Source organism: Mustela putorius, unplaced genomic scaffold, assembly GCF_011764305.1.
Source record: "Mustela putorius furo isolate JIRA1106 unplaced genomic scaffold, ASM1176430v1.1 tig00003898_pilon_pilon_pilon, whole genome shotgun sequence".
Lineage (NCBI taxonomy): Eukaryota > Metazoa > Chordata > Mammalia > Carnivora > Mustelidae > Mustela > Mustela putorius.
The window spans coordinates 14603786-14627303 of record NW_025422047.1 but is presented as its reverse complement, the minus strand read 5'-3'; the positions used below and the strand labels follow the sequence as shown (position 1 = coordinate 14627303).

The 23518-nt window shown below is 44.2% G+C and overlaps 1 protein-coding gene across 1 annotated transcript in view; it reads left to right on the top strand.

Moving 5' to 3' along the window:
* FBN1 (fibrillin 1) overlaps nt 1–23245 on the top strand; it is a 237175-nt gene extending 213930 nt beyond the window's left edge. The window contains exons 53-65 of the mRNA XM_045067863.1: nt 554–673; nt 2260–2382; nt 3489–3620; nt 5806–5931; nt 6484–6690; nt 8285–8410; nt 8655–8777; nt 11458–11574; nt 11830–11958; nt 12754–12873; nt 17864–18095; nt 20547–20721; nt 21946–23245. Coding sequence (XP_044923798.1) covers nt 554–673; nt 2260–2382; nt 3489–3620; nt 5806–5931; nt 6484–6690; nt 8285–8410; nt 8655–8777; nt 11458–11574; nt 11830–11958; nt 12754–12873; nt 17864–18095; nt 20547–20721; nt 21946–22335 — 2120 coding nt within the window. The 3' untranslated portion in view covers nt 22336–23245. The remainder of the gene's footprint in view (nt 1–553; nt 674–2259; nt 2383–3488; nt 3621–5805; nt 5932–6483; nt 6691–8284; nt 8411–8654; nt 8778–11457; nt 11575–11829; nt 11959–12753; nt 12874–17863; nt 18096–20546; nt 20722–21945) is intronic.
* The last annotated feature ends 273 nt before the right edge of the window (nt 23246–23518 follow it).

The following is a 23518-nucleotide window of genomic DNA, read 5'->3' as shown; positions in this document are numbered from 1 at the left end:
TTTCGACAGAATCAACAAGAAATCTTGAATCTTGATTTTATCCAGCATATTAATTTTGCCTAACCTCTGGTCCCTCATTTTGTGTAAGCTTTGTCTTCTATTTTATATCTGGCAAAAATCCATCTTGTTTAAGGCTTCTTGGAGAGTGATGTAATGTAAGGCCAGACTGGAGATATATTTCTAGCTTTATATAAGTGAAAACTTTTGACTGGGGAGAGCAGCCTGGTTTTAACCCTTGGAGCATCTATTCCCAGTCGATTTAGCTCTTCATACCTAATATGGAAGGCTGGAGAAGCTCAGGGGAAGAGCAGTAGGAGGGCTGGAAGCCCAGATGCTGTCACTGTTAGTGCCACTGCCACTTAGTAGGTCACATTTGACAGCTATAAATCTGTGAAGATAAGACATGGGCACTCCTTTCTTATAAAGGCAGAATGAGGATAAAGCAAGATGCCACAGAGCAAAGTGCCCTGATAGAGTGAGAGGTATGATTTGTGTCCAAGCCCATGTTTGTCTTCATTCATCATGTTTTGAAAACACTCTTGGTCACTTGCAGATACTGACGAATGTTCTGTGGGCAATCCTTGTGGAAATGGAACCTGCAAGAATGTGATTGGAGGTTTTGAATGTACCTGTGAGGAGGGATTCGAGCCTGGCCCAATGATGACTTGTGAAGGTAAGTCTCTTCGCAGAATAGTTGGTTACATGTTCTGATCATGGAGACAGCAGTAGACTGATTACAGTTTTTTTGTTTGTTTGTTTGTTTTTATTAACATATAATGTATTATTAGCCCCAGGGATACAGGTCTGTGAATCACCAGGTTTACACACTTCACAGTGATTACAGTTCTTGATATTAAATACCACTCATGCGTACAGGCTAAAGAACATCTAGGCCGAATGGGCCATACCATCATTCTCCCGGTTCATGGCACAAATCACCCTGTATAATATGCAGAGTTCTTGCTGATGTCTCCCCACTACATGTATGTAGATACAACTTCTGTTTTGTTTGCTACCTTCTTTCTTACTTTCCCTTTTCCCCTGATTTTTCTTTCTTCCTCTCCCATGCTCCCTTTTTCTTTGTTCTTTTCTACTCATAGAAACCTCTGTACACTGACATAACCAGCAACATCCTACGGCCATCTGGGGGCAATCACAGCAAAAGATGTTGTCTATACTCTGTAAGCATCTGCCAGAATGCCGAGTAGGATAGTTGTATGGTGAGAAGGGAGGGAGGAGGAGGTCTGGACCAGTGGGTCTCAAAGGGCGGTCCCTGGATCAGTCACATCAGCATCACCTGGGAACTGGTTAGAAATACAGATTTTCAGGCCTCATTTCAGACCTCCTGAATCAGAAACTCAAAGAGTGGAGCCTAGCAGCCCTCCAGGTAATTCTGATACACTTTCAAGTAGTAGTGAGGTATCAGAGTAGTGAGTAGAAGAGAGTGAAGGTGAGGTGAAGGTAGAAGATAAAAATGGTGTGAAAGTAAGCTTTTCATTAGAGATATGTTCTACCACTGTCCTAGTTGTTGCTTAATCTTTAAAGGCTATGACTAAATATGATCTGGGCTCCCATTCTCAGTCAGCATAACTGGACTTAGAAAGAAACATGAGAATCAAGATGGTCTGTTTTAACCCTGCTTTTCCAAAACATACTCTGCTGGTTCCAAACTATGGAATCCATAGAAATCACTTTTATCTATGAATGGTAAAGTCATTCCTATTTAAGGCATAACTTGGCATCAGTTCACCATTTGCGTGGGCACAAGAATCACTGTTACTTCACAGGAGCCTCTTTCCTATGGGGAAGAGGAGGTGGTTAACAATAGTGGATGGGTTTGCCTCTGTTCTACCTTCCACTGACTTGGCAGCTGTTTTGACTGAATGGGGTAAAATTGATTCCCACCCTATGTGACTCTAGGGAATGGCAAGTGGTCAACTTGAGACTTGAAAGCCAGAATTTCAAAAAAGCTCCCTATATGCAGGGTGGTCTACAATTTTCCCATCTGTCTCAATAACATTAATAATTATACCAGAATAATAAGCCAGAACTGGGCCTAGGCTAGGAGAACCAGAACCCATGATCACCTTGCCTATACCAATTATAAAATAACCAACTCATTTTATGATTCATTGAAAACCAGAGATTTCTTGGTGCATCCATGTTGATGACAATGAAGCATTTCAACTTTTGATAAAAATAGACTCCTTTTTGGTTGATGCCCATGATCCATTATTTTCATGCTCCCTTCTGCTACAGATATAAACGAGTGTGCCCAGAACCCTCTACTCTGTGCTTTCCGGTGTGTAAACACTTATGGGTCATATGAATGCAAATGTCCAGCGGGATATGTCCTGAGAGAAGACAAAAGGATGTGCAAAGGTGAGACATCTGTGTTAAAGGTCATCTAACTGGGGGGCTGTCACTCTATCTATGATGGGAAATGGGTCTCCAAAGCTTCTATCAGTAGAGAAAGGCTGGGAATCAAGGAACTCTGCTATAGTCCTTAGATAATATGGGGGTCATCATTGCCTATAGTAGGATAATATTAAATATTATTTAATATTTTTTTAAAAAATCCCCATCACTAAGGGATGTTATATCCTAAGAATGGAGGTAGCATATGGAATTTGTTAAATAATTTGCTTTAAAAATGCTTACAGAGCACTTGCAATTTCTGTGCCTCTGTACTAGGCTCTGCTCTACAAAGTTAGGTAAATCATGGGGCTCCTTGAAGAGCACTGATTTGCTCCTGCAGTCCTAAATGAGCAGCTATTTACTCTCTTCACATGACTTAAGTAGGATTTTTCTTGAAGGTGAACAGATTTCCTAACTACGAGCTCTCCATCATCCAGGATAAACCCAAATTTCTCAGCTCAGACCACATAAAGGAGAAAGATAGAGATAGGGAAATGCAATAGGACAATAAGGGATGAGGAAGCCCTGTCCACACCAGAAAAAAGGAAAGGAAGGAAGGAAGAACCAGGAGAGAATATGATATTTGTGAATGTTTGTCTTTTCCTCAAAGTCTAAAAACTAAAGTTTTCATTATATAATGATTATTTTAATAATAATAATAATCTGACCATATACTAATATTACATAAAATATTATATTATGTTATAATTGTTACATAATGGGAGCTTTGGCTTATTATACTATATTATAATATAATGCTATTATTATAATTATATTATGAAAGTTTTATAGAAGACCTTTTTAGGTGAATTCATCAAAAAGAATTAATTAACACTCACACTTCCCACCTTTGAATGGGTTACAGTTAGTTATGGAATAATTTCATCATCAAGTTCAAAGATGGGACAAAACTCCTTCCCAATCTGAGGCCAGCACCCACCCTACAAAAGGAAACAGGTTAACACTGAAATAAGTGTACAAGAAAATTGATTGCTTGACACCATCTCTGCTTAAGAGGCAGGAAATTAGTGCAGCTCCTTTTATAATTCGTGGCTGCACGTTCTTTCCAGATGAGGATGAGTGCGAAGAGGGCAAACACGACTGTGCTGAGAAGCAGATGGAGTGCAAGAACCTCATCGGCATGTACATCTGCATCTGCGGGCCTGGCTACCAGCGGAGACCCGATGGCGAGGGCTGCGTAGGTAAGCAAGTCCCGGCCCAGGCAGCTTCAAGGGAGTCAGGTGACAAGGAGTCTGAGTCCCATTGGGCAATGTGCTCTTCTGGGCCAGAGCCATCTTCCCTCTCTTCCCTCATGTCACGGTTTTCCTTGGAGAGCCCCTCGCCTCTTGCTTAACTCAGTTCCAGAAGCACCATCCTTCTGCCCCTCTGAGTGGGTCTTTGTCTACCTTCTCAGCCCATGTTGCTGCCAGGACTTGGCACCAGGTGTTTCCTCTACTTCTTTCCTTGGCTCCTATACTTTTTGTTGTTTGGGGGTAAGTTCTCTTCACACCACATTGGAATGTATTTCTATCGTCCCAGCTTTGCTGTTAGCACCCTGACATTGAATGACAGATGTCCCGTCCCTCTGAACCAGGGAACAGCATTAAACCAGTGGGATCTTCCTCCAGAGAATCCATTCTGGTCTAGAGTGGGGGCCCAGGCACTGGTATTTCTTAAAGCTTCCTAGGTAATGTGGGTCCTCCACTGAGAACCACAGCTTCAGACCAGGGATGAGCAAACCACAGCCCAGGGGGCCAGTGCAGCCTACCAGCCTGCCGCCTATTTCTGTAAATTAAGTCACATTGCAGCATAGCTGTAACCATTCATTTAGACATTGTCCATGGTTCTTTCATGCCACAACAGCACAGCAGAATAGAGGGAAGGCAACAGAGACCGTATGGCCTGCAAAACCCAAAACAGTTAGTATATATAATATAATAATACTACAATATTACTACTATTTGGAGTAGAAGTTTCCTGACCTCTGGTCTGAACAATCAATACAGGAGAAAAGTATTAGAAAGTTCCCACAAGCTTCCTTTCTACTTTTAATCATCAGTGATGCCAGAAAAAGAAATCTTATGTTGTCAGTTAAGAAGCTTAAAAATCTTGGGGTGCCTGGGTGGCTCAGTGGGTTAAAGCCTCTGCCTTCAGCTCAGGTCATGATCCCAGGGTCCTGGGATCGAGCCCCACATCGGGCTCTCTGCTCAGCAGGGAGCCTGCTTCCTCCTCTCTCTCTCTCTGTCTCAGCTACTTGTGATCTCTGTTAAATAAATAAAATCTTTAAAAAAAAATTATAAAAAAAAAAAAAGAAAAGAAGCTTAAGAATCTCATTTTCCCCTTACCCTGTAAAATACAGAATTAGGCAGCTATTGAAGAGGAGACTTTAAAAGCACAGAAAAAGTATTTGGACATAGGGGCACACACCAGCTGTTCCAGGTTCAGTGGTTCTCAACCTTCTCAGCCCATGTTGCTGGAATCACTTGGAGAACAGAGGTCCCACCCCAAACGCTCTGATTTAATGGGTCTGGGGATGGCGTGAACATCAGGATTTTAGCCTGTTTCCACAGTCCCGTAGCTGTCACCTTCCAGCTCTCTGTCATGAGACCCCTGCCTCTGGGGCTCAGAATTATTCTGCATGACACGCACCAGAGCAAGTCACTTTATTTATGATCTTCCTAAAAAATCATCAGATTGGGGAAGCTGGGTGGCACAGTCTGTTAAAAAATCATCAAATAATTCTAAGAATCTTGTTTGTTTTAGTGCTTTTGTTTTTAACCTGAGAGACTAGATTACGATTATTTCTCAAGAATAATGTTGAAGTATTACAATAAACGTAATCTATATTGAATTGGAAGATTACATATAGGCCAATTCTCAGTTCAAACTCAGTTCAGACATTATTCTGATGAAGTATTATAATATTCCTTTAACATGTGCTATCTTTTCCCTTCACTTGAAATAACCCTTTGGGAATCCTTCTGATGGACAGATAGAGAAAATTTTAATTTTATTAAGTGAAAAATGTATGTGTACCTAAAATGACATCATCTCCATCTAAATATATCAAAATGCCATCAAGTATGTTTTTTAAAGGACAGAGGTGTACGCACATACACACATGCAATGTCTTGGCTTGTATGTGCAAACTCCATTTCTAGGATACGTGAGAAACGGGCAGTAACACAGGGTTGCCACCCAGGAAAGGAGTTTGGTGGCTGAGGTGTGGGACAGGAAGGGGTGCTTTTGCTGAATAGTCTTTTATACCTTTTGAATTGGGAACCACATGAGACGGCCATCTATTCACAAACTAAAAGACAGACCCCATTTGTGGGCAAAGGGGTGGGATGACTGCTCTTGTGATTGCTTTTTCCACGAACCCCGCAGATGAGAATGAGTGTCAGACCAAGCCGGGCATCTGTGAGAACGGGCGCTGCCTCAACACCCGCGGCAGCTACACATGCGAGTGCAACGACGGCTTCACCGCCAGCCCTACTCAGGACGAGTGCCTTGGTGAGTCCGGACGACAGGGAGGCTCTCGCAGCCCCGACCACCACGCTGGGAGGCCTGTCACCTGGATGTTTGATCTGAAATAATGGAAATTGTTAAAACTTGAGGCAGGTTCCTATTTTGGAAGTGACTTAATGTGATTGTCCTTGGGGCTCAGCACCACCCCACAGCTGAATTCTTCCTTTGCTATATGTATCCGTGAATCACTTGTTTGGAATTTCTTTCTCCACTACCTTTTTGAGCCCTCGGTGCTGAGGATCCATTTCCATGTGTTTTTCTGCTCCTCCCTCTCGAGAGCATGACTACTTCTCCGTATTTCTGGGAGCAGAGAGAGTTGTAACCTTGCGGGGGGCCACTTACTGAATTTCTTGTCTTGTTTCCCTCAGACGTCATCCTTTCTCTCTTACTGCTGCTTCCAGCTTTCCCTTCTCGCTTCTTCTCACCCAGGGTAAAGTGTTACTTCCTTTTTGGGTTTTACATTTGACCAAATTCATAATACTTTGTCATGCTGATAAAAGTCCTAAAATTCTCTTTGCTATATAATGTCCCATCCAGACAACCGGGAAGGGTACTGCTTCACGGAGGTGCTCCAAAACATGTGTCAGATCGGCTCGAGCAACAGGAACCCTGTCACCAAGTCTGAATGCTGCTGCGATGGAGGGAGAGGCTGGGGCCCCCACTGTGAGATCTGCCCTTTCCAGGGCACTGTGGCCTTCAAAAAACTCTGCCCCCATGGCCGAGGATTTATGACCAATGGAGCAGGTACTTCCTTTCGTTCTGACTTATGACCAGTGGAGCAGGTAATTCGCTTACAATCCAAAAGGGAATTTTCTTGTTTGTTTCATGACAAACAGTTGGGAATATGGAATCTTCAGTGTGGGCTTAGGTTGGGTCACAAACCCTTTATTATGGTATTTTAGACATTCGAGGCCAGGTTGCTAAAGCTGTTGTATACTTGGGTTCCTTCCTTTGCATCACAAGGAGTCCCCAACTTTTTAAACAGAAGTTTGTTGTAAGTCAGTTATTGGTCACTCAGAATGTAAACTTTTTAGATGAACCATGGGCTAGATGATCACTGAATTCCTAGACTAGTCTACCAATACGCATTTTAACTTGTAAAATGGGCTGAAAGACGCTGCACACAAGAAGTATAGATGATGCTGATATTCTGGTGATTAAAACACAGTTGCTTCTAGAAAAGCTCCAGCTGTTTTCACGTGGGTGACGCAGGGAGGCTGTCGCGGAGCATTGAGGCAGCTCTGGAAAAGACTGCTGGGGCTCTGCTCCCCAACAGCAGGGGTACTTGTCTCTACCCTCACAAACGAGAATGGAGAGCGTCTTCTTGAGCTCCTTAGGAAGGAACTGGAAGTGAGAGGGGTGGAAGGAGAGTAAGCAGGAGTTGTGTGGATGTTAGATGTGGCTAAACGTAGAATAACAGAAGTGGATGTGGGAAGACACAGAACTGGATGGGACCAGGCGACTGAAAGCAACTGAGGTTTCTTTCAAGGATGTGAGAATGAGATGGTGGAAAATACTTCTCGAGCCTAGGCAGGGGAGGGAAAATTTCATTTCGGAGGAAACTGGAAAGAATTAGGATACGTAACATCTGTTGGTATAAAATGATTGTTTGGCAATCAAAGGCTAAGAACTCATTTGGTATTTCACCGCACCAAGCAGTAAGGAGATAGATGGGTCACAATGTGGAAAGACACTGGCTTTAGTACTCAATAGTGCATAGCAACCAGATCTTTCTCCCTGGGGTGGAGCTATCTTATCAGGCTGTAAAAACCAAACCCCAGGGATCCACCCCAGAGCCCTAGAGCTTCCCTGTCCAAAGGAAGTTTGGTCCCATTTCCCCAATATTATGCAATTCGATATTTTTCAGGATTAACTTTAAATACAGCAAAAGGAATGGGAGGAAACTTTCCTCTGTATTTTGAACATGCACTATTAGAAAAAAATGTGATTTTCTTGTCAAGAGTCTACAGCCATGAGCCATTTTTGAGATGTCAGCAGGAGGCAAGCTTAATGGCATGAGGTAGAGCAAGGAGCTGAATATGTCTGGGAAATACCAGTGTCATTGGACCCAGAGGGGAAAACTATACATTTAGATAACTACTTTTAAAGTGTTCCCCTGGCCTGATTAGTTATTATACTTCATTAGTTATTAGTGTAGTTATTCATTTGGCTTTCAGTACAATTATCATTACCTATGAAATTTATGTTCTCACCCCTTTGGTTTAATGTCTTAGGTGCATGAGAGAGTTTATTAGTATTTACAGTGAGGTCACCCCTACATATTAATGTTGCCCATTTTGTACTGTCTTTCTTATTTTAACCTCTGTTAAATTAACAGATATCGATGAATGCAAGGTTATTCATGATGTTTGTCGAAATGGGGAGTGTGTCAATGACAGAGGATCCTATCATTGCCTGTGTAAAAATGGCTACACTCCAGACATAACTGGAACTTCCTGTGTAGGTAAGTGCTCTGTTTTTGGTGTTCAGGTTTATTCTGAGTGAAAACTGTACATTATGGTACCAAAAATGTCCTCAAACTGAACATCTAAATAGCCTCTGTAATTTTATAGGAAAATCCAAGACAATGATCAAAGACTTCACAGAGTGTATCTTTTCTTTCCTCAAAGCTAAAGTTCTTTGCTAGACCCTGTGGGTACTGAGCATCATTTTAGATGGATAGTCACAAGGTATCTTTTTGATCATAGATCTGAATGAGTGCAACCAGGCCCCCAAACCCTGCAATTTTATCTGCAAAAACACAGAAGGGAGTTTCCAGTGTTCCTGCCCGAAAGGCTACATTCTACAGGAGGATGGAAGGAGCTGCAAAGGTAAAGTAGAATTTGCCTGCACCCACACACCTGCCTTCTGGGCAAGTAGTTGCATTCCCTGTGCATTTGAGGAATCCATAGGCAAGCTGTCAACGGGGAACAGGTGGTTCCCTGGCGTTAGTCCCTCCCAGGGATCTCCCTGCCACCTGCCTCCTATGGTGGATGGATGGACGCTGAGGCCAGGGAGACTGTGAGGCTAAGGGGGTGTGCAGTGGCAACAGGAGGCATCCTCAGTGCCTGCCCCTTGGGCAGCCATGGGGACAGATATCTCAGGTGGGACAGATCCCTAATTGATTGACTCCATAAATAGAATAAGCAGAAAGGAAGTAATCTATTCAACAACCATAGAGCCCAGGTCTCCGGCATTATCCTGCCTCAGCGTAACTGGTGCCTAGAAAACACTGTGCCAAATTAAGTAAACATTTTGTCTGGGTCTCTGGCCTGCTAAGGAGGGCCATTCCTGCCCTGCATAACCTTATCTGAGCCACAAATATCACAAAGAATTAAGAAACAGAAGAACTCCATGCAGAAATCCCTCTTCAACCAGAAGTTATCCTTTGCAAAATTCTGTTGGTGTAAATTTACTCCTAGAAACATCTTCCTCAATAGTAAGAACTTCACATATCAACTGAATAGCACAAGTAAATCAAACTGAAGTGTGATTTTTAAAAGGAGGGATTTGGAGAAGGAAGGGTAGACCAGATGGCAGGCTAAGAGTTAGCGTGTTTCTACCATGAAGCCATGATGGAGTAAAAGGAAAGTAAGGGGAGTTGAACCATGGCGGGGGAGTGGAGAGCAGAGGGAAGTAGGACCCTCAGCCAAGTTCTTGTACATCTGCTGAAAGGAGAGAGTTAAGAGACTGGTAACATAGGAAGACAGAATGAACAGTGCCTGAGGTTTTCCTATATGGTAGTAAATCTATATAATCCTAGAATTTGGGGAGAGGAGGTTGAGAGACCTACTTAAAAGTTCTATCTTGATAAAAGGGTTCTTTACGGCTTTGTGCTTCTCCAACATAGAACTTATTCTTCATCGGCGGATCACAGTGAGTTCCAGGCAGTGTGAGGCTATAACGCAGAACCATAAATTTACTCATGTAAATAGAGAACCAAATTAAAGAGAAAATCTCTCTCAGTGTATATATTACCGCTTTTTTCCAGTGGGGGCAGAAAATCCTCAAAAAGGTCTAGCAATTAAGAGATGAAAAATGGAAATTAAACGTATAGTGGTAACAGTCCTTTCACAATGTATCAAACACACCAGTGATGCTCTCTTTATGGCTTTAGGAGTGGGCAAACAGCAATGGGAATCTTACAGATCCCATCACAAGTCCCTTTCTCCTGTTGTTCTCATGAGGTCTAGATTCGTCCCCATACTTGGCATGGAGGACTAAAGCTCAAACCCAGTGGTGCAGATACATATACTATTGAATCTGACAGAAAGAGGCTCAAAGGATGGCCTAGGGGAGATGTGGGACCAACACCTCCTCCATGAGAGCCGGGTAAGATCCAGAGTAGAGGAGAGAAGGGGAGACAAGATGTTCTTGGAGGTGAGAACAGCAAGTGTTGCTGTTCTTAAGGTGGGGTAGTTAGAAAACAGTGTAAGAAATCGCTGAGCTGTCTTCCTCACCTGTGTGCAGGTAAGCTCCAGCAATGGCAGAACAGTACTCTGGCAGGGCCCCTTGGGTCAGTGATTTGTTGTTGTTATTGTTAAAATCCAGCTGAAAGCTGGAACATATTTTGTATCTCTTGAGGTCTTTAAATAGCAATGGAGTTGAGAATGAGCATGCAAGTTCCTGCAGTGAGAAAAGAAGCCTGGTCAAAGTAGAGGATTTTACTGAGATGTGGAGAACAATGTTAGGTAAATCCTGTAGGCCATTTTTAAATGTGCTATTAGCTTATCAGAGTGAGGGGTTTTTTTCCCCCCTTTGTTTCCCCTTTGATTGCTCAATTTTGTTTTAGCCAAAGGAGACTCTCTAAGAAAAGAAATCTGTTTGGTTTGGTTTGGTTGAACATCTCAGTTGAGCAGATTCAAAACAGTGAATGGAAAAGGGGGGCAGGGGGAAGAACTAAGCAAATAAATTAATTTCCAGCCTCAACATTTCTTTTTTTTTTTTTTAAAGGTTTTATTTATTTATTTGGCAGACAGAGATCACAAGTAGGCAGAGAGGCAGGCAGAAAGAGAGGAGGAAGCAGGCTCCCCACTGAGCAGAGAGCCCGATGCGGGGCTCGATCCCAGGACCCTGGGACCATGACCTGAGCCGAAAGCAGAGGCTCTAACCCACTGAGCCACCCAGGCGCCCCAGCCTCAACATTTCTTTTTGCATTTCAACTTGAATAGATCTTTTCAACGCTTTGGAAAATTTTGAGAATCCCTAATCTTTTACTTTATTTTATAGTTTATTTAAAATGTCACAATTTGAAATGCCTTTCTTGAAAAATTTCTGCATTGCTCTAGCAAAAAGGAATTGGGATTTCCTTGGATCCCCAAAGAGCTACAGTTTTTGGTCTACAAGGAGAGTACATTTCATCTTCCAAACACTTATCTCCTAGGTTCTTCCTAGCCAGGTGCCACCTGTCTATTCTGGCCAGGGTTGAGACGGATAGGTCAGAACTCAGAACTCCTGAGGAGTGCTGTACTGTCAGTTCGACCCTGATGCTCATCTTCCATTTCTTTATAGATCTTGACGAGTGTGCCACCAAACAGCACAACTGTCAGTTCCTGTGTGTGAACACCATCGGCAGCTTCACGTGTAAATGTCCTCCTGGATTTACCCAGCACCATACTGCCTGCATCGGTAAGTGGGAGAGGAAAACACCCTAGAGGAAACATAGCTGTTCCTTTAAGGAACTGTTTTCTAGTTCCTCTGCTGTTGGAAGACGATGACAAAAAAGTGAAAAAAAACTATGTGAGTACAGGTACGTGTGTGCAGGTGTGTCTGCACACACCTGTATGTGAAAAGTTATTGGCCTTTTCCGAGTGAATCATCCCTCTCTCTTTTAAACAACACAAAGAGTGGATTTTAATTCTTTTCCCTACCCGCTTATTCTAGATAACAACGAATGCACTTCTGACATCAACTTGTGTGGCTCTAAGGGTATTTGCCAGAATACTCCTGGGAGCTTCACCTGTGAATGCCAGCGCGGGTTCTCACTGGATCAGAGTGGCGCCAGCTGTGAAGGTGGGTAGGGTTCTCAGCTTGATACTGCTACCAGGTCCTGGGGGAAACTCTTCACCCTCCTCCTCTAGGAGATCTCGGAACTGAGCACAGGGAGAACACCCATCTGAAAATGGGAACTACTTTGCTGGGTTGGCACAGGTGTCCTATCTTAAAGACCTATCTTTCACCTCATGCTTGATCATGTCCATAACATGTGCCTTCCCCTAGTATCTCAGGGCTTTTTCTGCTCAGTGAACAGCGTCACCTAAGAGGGCACAAACTAGTCAAGAAAAATAGCTCAGTTCCTGCACTTGATTCATTCATATTCTAGTCATTGGATCCAAAGTCTTAAAAGGACTCCCCACATGTGGATTATATACATGAAGAATAACTCATCTGATAATATGCAATTAAAATTAAAAATTTTTTTTTTTTTTTTTAGGATTTCCTTTCTGTCTTGACATCTTTTAGTTTCTGATCCTGGCACAAACAAGCAAATACAAATAACTTCCACAGCCATCCCATAGAGTGCTCTTGGGCCTTACCTTCATTTCTTGGTCATTTTAATTTGTAGACATTAGCGGGATATCTGAGAGATATCAGAGAGTCATTTAAAGCCCCCCTAACATATCTGGATGTTCTTCTCCTTGGACTCATTAAAAGCTCCGGCGCACATATTCTTGATGTTCTGGTCGTAGAGTAGTTTTTCAGGGGTCAGCTGCCTCTCCATTTAGCATGCATGTCAGTGCGGCTTCAGAGAACAACTGGGAGACCAACGCTGATGTGGCTTCAAGGCAGCTCTCCCTTCCTTTGCAGACGTGGACGAGTGTGAAGGCAACCATCGCTGTCAGCACGGCTGCCAGAACATCATCGGGGGCTACCGGTGCAGCTGCCCCCAGGGCTATCTCCAGCACTACCAGTGGAACCAGTGTGTGGGCAAGTAGTCTTTCTTTGGTACCACTATGAATCGCGGCGGACTCCAGAGGCCAAATAGTGCTTTCTTTAGGGAAACTAGAAATCTGTCGTTAGATCAACAGAGAGTCATTTAAAGCCCCCCTAACCTGGTTGAAACCAGAGGAAAGTCACAGCCTTTGCAAAACAGCAAACTGAGGGGGAAAAAATAATGATAAAGGATACTTTGAGAGCATTGGAAATGAAATGCCCCTAGAATTCCTTCACGCTCAGCATCTTCCTCCCTTCTGCTGCGTGCTGTCACTGCGGCCCTGTTCACAGGAGGGCCAACAAAATCCTGCCTCTGACTGAAAAATAGCCAGCCAGCCAGAGGTGATTTTGGGTGGCTTTTGGCCCACAGACTCAGAAGTGGTTCCATTCAGCTCTACACACCCTTTGGGGCAGAGCGCAGGCAGCCGATGCGAGTAGTTTTTTCAGGTCTCTGAATTCTTTTGGAAAATTAAGGGAGACCCACAGGCTCATTAAACTGAAATTATGTCATTTTTGATTCCATACTGTCATGGGAAAAATACTCTTAATGCCCATGAGAGAATTCCAACATGGTGAGTTTAGAGGGACCCCAGATTCATCCTGCCCAGGCTCTTGGTTTTACTAGAAAGACCTGAAAGCCCAAGGAAGAAAAGTAATCTGTCCTGAACCCTGTTCCTTTGTGACGTGCCTGAGAATAGAACCTCAGACTCTTAACTTGCCGACTCAGGGCTGCCTTTCAAGTGTTGTGTTCACTCACTTTTTCCTTGTACCAATATCTACGCAGCACTGCGGTAAGCTTGGTGCTTAGGTGACCTGTTCTAGCTGCCACGCCCATGGGTTCAGAGCCCTCCTTAGCAAAGACACAAGGATTACTGCTTCCCTGGTGCAGCCCCACCTCTCAGCGCTCCACTTTACTCCAAAAGAAGAGATATTTGGTGTGTTTTCATTTATCAAAACTGCATCCCTCTCATTTGGTTTGATTCTTTCCAAGACACAGTTTTGGAAGGGTGAGCGAGGTGGGCTAAAAGGATGCCAGTACTGGAAGAGTTTAGACACTCTTGATGACCTGCCCTCCCCTCCTCTTCCTACCTTCAGTCTGGGGGTAGTGGAGATGGGCAGATCTTATCTTCATTGCCTAGAGATTCTACTTCTGCCCCCAGAAGATCATCTCCTGGCTGGGAGTTCTAGAATAAATTGATTAAGAAGTTAGAAGAGGGGGCACCTGGGTGGCTCAGAGAGTTGGGCCTCTGCCTTCGGCTCGGGTCATGGTCTCGGGGTCCTGGGATCGAGCCCCAATCGGGCTCTCTGCTCAGCAGGAAGTCTGCTTCCACCTCTGTCTCTCTGCCTGCCTCTCTGCCTACTTGTGATCTCTGTCTGTCAAATAAAAGAATAAAATCTTAAAAAAAAAAAAAAAGAAGTTAGAAGAAGTTTGAGGGGTTTCAATACCCAAAGATACTAGCCCAAACTGGGCTCATAATTCTTAAGAAGTACAGCTGTCCACAACGAGCATTGCCTTTGGCCAGAATGGCTTCCCTGGAGCCATGCAGGGTAGATTTCTCGGACCAGCCCTTTCTGGATCCTCACTCCTGGGCTGCCAGAATTTCACTTTTAGAAGATGGATGGGTTTGGGGCTAAGGGCCACTGAGTCTCATTGTCGTCTTTTTCTTTTTTTTTTTTTTAAGATTTTATTTATTTATTTATTTGACAGAGATCACAAGCAGGCAGAGAAAGAGGCAGAGAGAGAGGGGGAAGCAGGCTCCCCACTAAGCAGAGAGCCCGATGTGGGGCTCGATCCCAGGACCCTGGGATCATGACCTGAGCCGAAGGCAGAGGCTTTAACCCACTGAGCCACCCAGGGGCCCCAGGGTCTCATCGTCTTATGGAATATATCAAGCTTGCAGCTGAAGTTGGAATTGAGCCATGTTGACCTAGAGAAAATTTGTAAAAGAGAGTCAATTCTACATTTTGGAATTCTCCTAGCAGTTCTCTCTTCACACCATGGCTAACACTAAGCAAGCCTAATGCGGCAACCTTTGATTTTAGAGGACAGAGTAGATAGGTGGTAGTCTTAAGATTAAGGAGCGTTTTTTGGAGAATCCAAGGCTGTTTCAATAAAATTAAAATGTTTCTCTTTATAAAAAGGACACCCCACCCCCCAATTTTGAGCATTGACTGAGAGGAAAACAAAGATTTTGGAGTACAGAAAAATTGCTCTTGGAGCCATTTGCTCCAGGATGAAAAAGGTGGAGAGGGCAAAGCATGGGAAACAAGTCATGTTTGTATACTGATGTACAGGGTGAGTGCAGAGGTTCTTTCCAAGCTGTAAACATTGACTATTTGCCAGTTTCTTATCTTAATCCCTGTTCTGCTGACCCTAGTTCCCTAACACAGATAAGCAAGTTTAATTTAAACTTTGTTAGATTCTCAGGGAGTTTAAAAAAAAAAAAAAGGAAAGTAAAATAGAAAAGAATGTGAAAGGGAGGAGAGAGTTCTTAACTGGGATGGATATTTATAGTAACAGAGATAGATGCTCAAAGCTAGAAAGAGCCTTAGAGAGGATCTAGTCTGACCTCACTCTTAAAACATAAATCCTTCTCCAACCTCCCTGGTTGTCCAAGCTTCACTTGAATACCAGCTTGAAGGGCATTCACTTTCTTGCAAGATAACCCAATTTATCTATAGAGAACTTTAATTCTTGGAAATATTTTTTCCATAGTAAACGAACTGTTCCTCCTTCTACTTCTAACCTATTTCTGTCCTTTGGAACAATACAGATAAATAAATCTAAGTTTTTTTATCAGTGGGCTCTGTCCTACATATACAGACATGGGCCTTAGAGGTTTTATCTATCAGAGTCCCGTCAGGAAACCAATGGCTAAGCCCAGCCCAAAAGCACAGGGCAAAGGAGAGGAGCGTGTTGATGCTCCAGGCACGTCAGTCTCCAGGGGCTGAGAGCAGGTGAAAAGTCTAGAGATAGACATGGAGGGGCAAGGGGAAAACATCCAGCCCAAGGATAATCTTTACACCAAAGTGATTACCCTCTGTTCCTCTTTCACTCTTGGGTGCCCATGGCCTCCACTGGTATCTGCTACACTCTTCATCTCTGATTTAGAGCAAGGGGGAAAGAACAAAGACAACGGCAGATCTAATTACCTCTGTTGTAGGAACCCTGAAGCCTAAATGACCTTGGGTGGATATCTGGGAGTTCCTGGATATAAAGAATTCTCAAACAGACCTGTAGCTGGGCACTGAGCCACAGCAGACAGCTCAGTGAATGGCTTTCTTATTGTGTATCTATTCCTTCCACACAGGAAGGAAAAAGGAAAGGGAGAGAGAAGAGAGGGAGGGAGAGTATTATACATATGGAAGCACCCCGCCTCCACCATTTTGACCCACCTGTTTTTCCAATTTTAAAACAGATATTTTGGGGGCGTCTAGGAGCCTCTGTCGGTTAAGTGTCCAACTCTTGCTCTCAGCTCAGGTCTTGATGTCAGGGTTGTGAGTTCAAGCCCCACACTGGGCTTCGTGCTGGGTGTCAAGCCTACTTTAAAAATATATATATATAAATATAATAAATACAGATGTTTTCTTAGAAACAGATCTGGTTTTTTGTAAAGGAATCTAAAAAGGTAAAACCAACAAAAAGACAAAAGAAGTACCAGTTTAAATGGTGCGGAGTCTCTTGAGAGACGCTGGCACGAAGGCAAGCACGTGGCTTCTGCAATCAGACAGCCCTGGGCATGCGTCTCGACCCTGCTGCTGCCGCTGGATCTCTCAGAAGGGCTCTTGGAGCCTTGTTTTCATCATCTGTAAAACCGGGATTATGACACCTACTGCCCATGATTGTTGGGAAGGTCAAGGTACTGAACCTTGTACTCTGTCATGCAATGGGCATCTAATAAACCTTAATTACATTCCCCCTCCTTGCTTATGTTGGAAGCATTTGCTCAGTGAGGCGAAGGCCAATCTGTATGCAGTCAAATGAATATATGCCTGAAAATGGGTGGGCTACAGCGATTAAGGAATATTTTACCAGCAAGCTTCCAGCCTGCCCTACACGCCAGGCCTACAAAAGTATATTTGAGATTTCAGAAAGGTATAAATTAGAAATAGTGAGATACTCAAGATTTTCTCCCTCAAGCTGATTTTTTAAAGTTAGATTTCTTTTCCCTGCTTTTTACTGTCAGACTTGGCAGGTCCCCGGGGGTAGCCAGTCCTGCAGCATCTGTCTCTATTGTGGGTTTTTTCCAATTATTGGTTGTGAAGTCTGCTCTGAATGTCTTCCAGCCATACTTTGCTTTAGACATGGCCCAGACACTCTGGGCAGGAGGCTGGTTTGGATAACGGGGTGGGGGGGGGGGCATTCAGAGATGGGAGCAGACATACCAGAAGGCACTATTCATCCCCAGGACAAGCACCTGGGGGCTTTTGCAGATTTTTGAAAAGGAAGTGCAAGTGGGGCAGACACTTCTTGCAGGATGGCAGCCCTGCCAGCCGCGCACATCCTCAAGGAGGAGGACTGGGAAAGCAGCCTCTGGGAATACAGCTGGTCCCTGCTGTGGAGACGGTCCTCCCTCTCACAGAACTGCAGGATGCCTTCCCTCCTGCCCTGAGCCTTGAGCCTTAGCTAAGAACCAGCCCCTCGTGCTTCACGGGAGGCTCGTGTGGCGCGGAACACACCCGTGTGGGCTTCAGATGAGACCTGGAATCTGACGCCCTCCGAACGCTACGCTCTAACGCTCTCCACCTGCTGCGTTTGACCTCGCCTTCCACGTTGGCTCCCCGTGTGCCAAGAGGCCACGTCCGTCCGTTTCCACAGTGCGCTCGCTCCCCCCACCCCCTCTCTCTCGCCCTCTCTCTCTCCCCTCCCTCTCCCCACCCCAGCCACCTCAGCCTGCCCTGCCTTCCCGAGTAGTGGGAGCGGAGGGCCAGCTGGCTGGCAGTCCCTGGTGGAAACGCCTGGTGTGTTCTGGCTTCCCTACAGATGAAAACGAATGCCTCAGCGCACACATCTGCGGAGGAGCCTCCTGTCACAACACCCTGGGCAGCTACAAGTGCATGTGCCCCGCGGGCTTCCAGTACGAACAGTTCAGTGGGGGCTGCCAGGACATCAACGAGTGTGGCTCCGCGCAGGCGCCCTGCAGCTACGGCTGCTCCAACACGGAGGGCGGCTACCTGTGCGGCTGTCCTCCGGGCTACTTCCGGATAGGCCAAGGGTGAGTGCCGCTGCCCCTGCTCGGGCGGGGGTGGGGGGGGTGGGTGGGGGGGGGCGGTCCTCTCCTGCTCCCAGCCTCGTGAAGGGGATGTCACTCCTGACGACCCATCCTAGCTGAGGAGAACCATCCTTTTTGTGATCCTAGAGGTCATTGCAGTTAGCTCTGCAAAGGTGTTAGGCTGTAATTCACAGACTATGAAACTCGCTGTAAATACCTTGATACAGGTTTCCTCCGTCTCGTTCTCTTGATCTTCTTGTTGAAAATGGATTCATTTCTCCAGAAACGCAGGGGCCGACCCAGACCAGAACAGGACGCAGGGCACATTCCTGACCCACCCTTCTCCCAAGCAGGGTTTGGTCTTTACTGAAAATGCCTTGTCATTAGAGAACATTGTATGTTAGGATCAGTCACAACGGTATCTGGTTTTAATGCACACGTTACACCTCAGACTTAAGTTTACGTTAACAATTACCAAAAGAGTATGAAACAGGAGCTGAAATAATTATTGTATTCTCCAGGCAGGACAGTTCACCACATTGTAGATGTGAGTGTTGGGGAAGGCAAGACATAGTTTTATTTTACTCAGTAATTTGAAAGTTTAGTGGTAAGTTTTCAAATGTAGATCTTTTTCCCTGCTGACTTAATCGAGACTTGGAGGCCCATCTACTTTTGTCTGCTTGTTAAGGATTTCAATTTTTACCTTTTTAATTAGGAACATACAGACATGAGATAGACATACACGTCACACACACAGCCACACCCCACAAAATCACACATCCCAGAACACACACATACGTGTATATATATAATTAACCTAGTGGCCTTTGATTTCTCAACACACAAACATCAAGCAACTCACTTTGGGTCTGTGTAGACTTGAAGGTAAAAGAATGTTTCATGGGAAGTACACAGAATGCCAGCAATAGGACACAAATTCCCAGATGTTTGTGTCTGGCTCTCGGTAGACTCATTCTTCATCATAAGTTGAATGCCAGAACCATTTTCCCAGCAAAAATTGTGACAGTCCAAACTGGCTTCTGGCCAGTGGGACTTTGTAGTCACACTTCTTGTAAGTGGTGTTCCAGGGATATGAAAATACTGGAAAGGAGTTCTGAGAAAAGAACCAAAGTCTACAAATTTGGGGTTTTCCTTCCAATAACTTAATCATTTTGCAAATGTATACAAACACACACACACATACACGATGAGCATTCATCATTTCATCCATTGTATTGTTTCTGCACGTTTCATGCTGCTCTTAAGACCGAGGAAGAGAAAAGAAAATGTACTGGGCTCTGGCAGGATTGCAGAAAATAGTAGGAGCCCCTGAACTGCAAAACACACAAAAAGATCCTGCTTATTGGCATTGAGGGCATAAAGAAAAATGAGTTATAAAAAACAGGCCAACAAGTACAGAAAAAGAGATCAATAATTATTCTTTGTTATGACCCATTAGTAGAAATCTACCCATTTATAACAGCTTGGGCTTCGTGAATCACTAGAGTGGACCCTGCCCCCAAATAAAGACTCCTTAGGATCATTGAGATATTTCAACACATTTTGAAAGAGGAGCCTGGTAAATACATTCCAAGAGGCCTAGGAAATAGTAAGCAGAATAACAAAACAAGGTACTTGTGAAACATGCAAGCCTCCCTCTGTAACTTGGCTTTGATAACTGAAAGGCAAAGAAAAACAGCTGAACTAGTTCTCTCTTGGGCATGGGTTTGTTTATCCAGCCTCACATGAGTCAGAGCCAATGGCCCTAGTGGTTTTGAATGACTTGAAACAATTTCCCACAGTTGGGTTAAGCTCCCATGCTTGCATCTTATACATTACACCTCTTCATGGTTTGTTTCTAAGTCAACCTCAGTTCTACCTAGAACTTTCCTTATAGCTTCAGTAGCTTTGGCCAAAGCGCGTGGTCACATAAGAGGAGAAGCTGCTCAGAAGCCGGAGTGGTGAAGGCTGGTGATGGTGGTGGCGGAAGGAGAGGCTGTAGTGATGCGGTCAGGGAGGCAGGAAGAGGGCAGGGAGCGGATGCTCCTACCTTTCTCACTTTCTCACTTTCTCACGTTTTCCTTTAACCTCCCAAGTCACAGGGTCTCCCCCTCAGCTCTCAATCCTTTCCCCATTTCCACTCCATGTCCAATCCCTGTGTTAATGGAGCAAAACACCTGCCACAGTCGGGTTCAGAAAAGAAGGGGCAAATCCATATGCAACACAGGACCCAGAGAGATAGTAGAAAGAAATCGACCAACCCGGGGAACTGGGACTCTGAGCCTAAACCCGGAGGACTTCAGGGTGGCTCTCGGAACCAGCGAGTCACCTAGCAGACAAATAGTCACTGGCTAAATGTCACCCGGTGGGGTCCATGCATCACTGGAACTCTTGGTCCTCCTCCCTTATCTCCCAGATCTAATGAAAAGGGGCCATGCCCCTCTTCCTCCACAGGCACTGTGTTTCTGGAATTGGCATGGGCCGAGGAGGCCCAGAGCCTCCTGCCAGTGGCGAAATGGATGACAATTCTCTCTCCCCGGAGGCCTGCTATGAATGTAAGATCAACGGCTACCCCAAACGGGGCAGGAAACGGAGAAGCACAAATGAAACAGATGCCTCCAACATCGAGGTGGGTCAGAAGGTGGTTTCTCCTGATGTCTCCTGTTGCAGAAGGGCCTTCCAGATGCCTGTGGTTTCCTCCAAGGATGTTCCAAAGTGTGAAAAAGCTCTCTGGGGAGAAAATCCAGACATTCCCTGAGCTCTAGGCTGCATTTTACAAGAGTCTGTGGGACTCTGGATTTTCTTGCTGCTTTTAGGGAGTGGCCATCTGAAGGTTTTCACATACTTGCTCATTTCCTCTGTCTCGCCAAAGAGAAAGTCAAACACCCACCCAAAGTCCACTAAAAGGAAAGGTCTGAGATCCAGGACAGCAAGTGGGCAGAATAGTGAAGTGACATAGTGCTCTCTCCATGGGGACGCCAAGTTCTGAAAGCTCAAGGCTCCTCTACTGAAAAGAGCCATGTGGAGTGTGAGGGAACTTGGATTCTAGACAAAAACAACATGGAGCTCAAGCAGCCTGGTTTTCTTTGCCTACGGCTGCTGCAGCCTTTCAGTCAACTCAGAACTGCACAGATATTCTCCCAGACCTCTGGCTCCAGGCCCAGAGAATCCGGCACATGTGGTCCCAGAGAGGCCAGCAAGCAGCCAGGTGAAAAGCATTGAATATTAGCAGATCATCAGAGTCAGGAAGTAGGTTCCTAGGCGTGTCCTTCCGAGGGGATGGTTTTGCGTCAGTGAACAAAATTGAAATAGACTCGTTCTTTCTTAGCATCGGTGCTGCAACCCATCCGCTGTGGTTTGGGAAATGAGATAAGTCTAGGGAAAGAAAACGGTCTATGAAAACAGTGGTTTTTGAACTTGAGCGTGCATGTGAATCATCTGGAAGACTTGGTAAACTGGATTGCTGGGAAACACCCCTGGGGTTTCTGACTCCGTAGGTCTCACTCAGGTGGCGCCGAGAATTTGCATTTCTGACAGATTCCCAGGTGACACCAATGCTGCTGATCTGGGGAGCATACTTGGAGACCCACAGCATTAGAAGACCTCCGACTACTTGACTTCAGTTTGACATCTTGACATCAGTTTAATTTTTTTTTTTTACTATTATAAATATGTGCTAGTTTAACAGATTACGACTTAAATGGTGTTTTATGAAAACAGGCATTTTCGACACAGTATATCCAATGTGAGCAGGAGGCGGTACTAGTGTGAGATTCAAGTCCCTTTTTCTTTAAGATGAGAAGTAGGTGACATACTTACATTTTATTTAATGCATTGTCATGTGTCTTTCCAGGACCAGCCTGAGAGAGACACCAATGTGAGTCTCGCAAGTTGGGACATTGAGAAGACAGCCGTGTTCGCTTTCAATATTTCCCACATCAGTAACAAGGTCCGAATCCTAGAGCTCCTCCCCGCCCTGACGACTCTGACCAATCACAACAGATACTTGATTGAATCTGGAAATGAAAATGGCTTCTTTAAAATCAACCAAAAGGAAGGGATCAGCTACCTCCACTTCACCAAGAAGAAGCCAGTGGCTGGAACCTATTCATTACAAATCAGTAGTACTCCACTTTACAAAAAGAAAGAACTTGATCAGCTAGAAGATAATTATGACAAAGACTACCTCAGTGGTGAACTGGGTGATAATCTGAAGATGAAAATTCAGATTTTGCTTCATTAATTCACCAGACAGAGACCAAATAATTAAAAAACAAAGATAGATAGGTAGAACGGAATTTTTCCCCCAATCAGAATCTTCATATCATAGGTACAATCTTTCACCAAGTAAATTTCTATAAATAAGCACTATTCTTGTATTGCAAAAAGCAAGGTACAGGTGACTACCCTAGTTCAAAACAACCACTTTCTCAGGCTTCTCATGTGTGTAGCTGAGCTACCTTGTCATATGTGTTGATTCTTGAAAACTGGGACACGTATTTTCACTGGGGGTCAGCCATTCATGCTGACATGCCATCCTTCTAGCAGTTTACAGGAATGTGCTTTCAATCGAAGGACTGTTCTGTTTTTTCAAATTTTTAAACTTTGCTTCTCCAAATACAAATACTAGGTTGGCCAATTATAATATCTATTTGGTGCTAGTAAATTCTCAAACTAGATTTATAAATGCACTGTAATATTTACACAACTTAGAAACCAAATTACCAGTATTCAGTTCAAATACTCCATTAATTTCAATCAACCAAAGTTAGTTCAGTAGCTTATCTCAGTTATGAGTTATAATACATTACATGTAAATTAAGTGTGTGTATACTGTAATCGTGCTATTTTTTATCATTGAAACATTTATAAACTAGAATAATAATGCCCTTAATGTGAGGGTTTGTAATGGTGCTTATTAAGACCAAAGACTTGTTAAATGTATACACCAAGTGGTAAGGAAATTTCCGTGACTGGCCCACACATGCGTGGAGGTCTGGGAGGACAAAGAACCAGCTCCGGCAGCCAGAGGATCACCAGTGCACCCTTCATCACACCCGTGCAATATGCCAAGATTCCCCTCGATCATTCCTGTCAATAAGGGGTCCATGTCATAAATGTCACAATAAAACAGTCTCTCTTTTTTTAGTGTACCTTTGGCTTTGTGTTCTTGCATGGATGTGGGATTTGAGGAGGGGGGTGGCATTCTGGAGGCTAAAGTTTCCTGAACTTAAATTATCCTGGGTGTGGTAGTTACAGCTTTGAAAGGTGCCAAACATATAACCACTAACAAAAAAAAATTAACAGATTTGAGTTAGTCCCTTGTTCTGTTCATTAAAGACAGTGGAGTTACTTGAGCTAGTCCCTTGTTCTATTCATTAAAGACAGAGGAGATATTTCTGGCCAATAAGAAATTTAGATTCTAA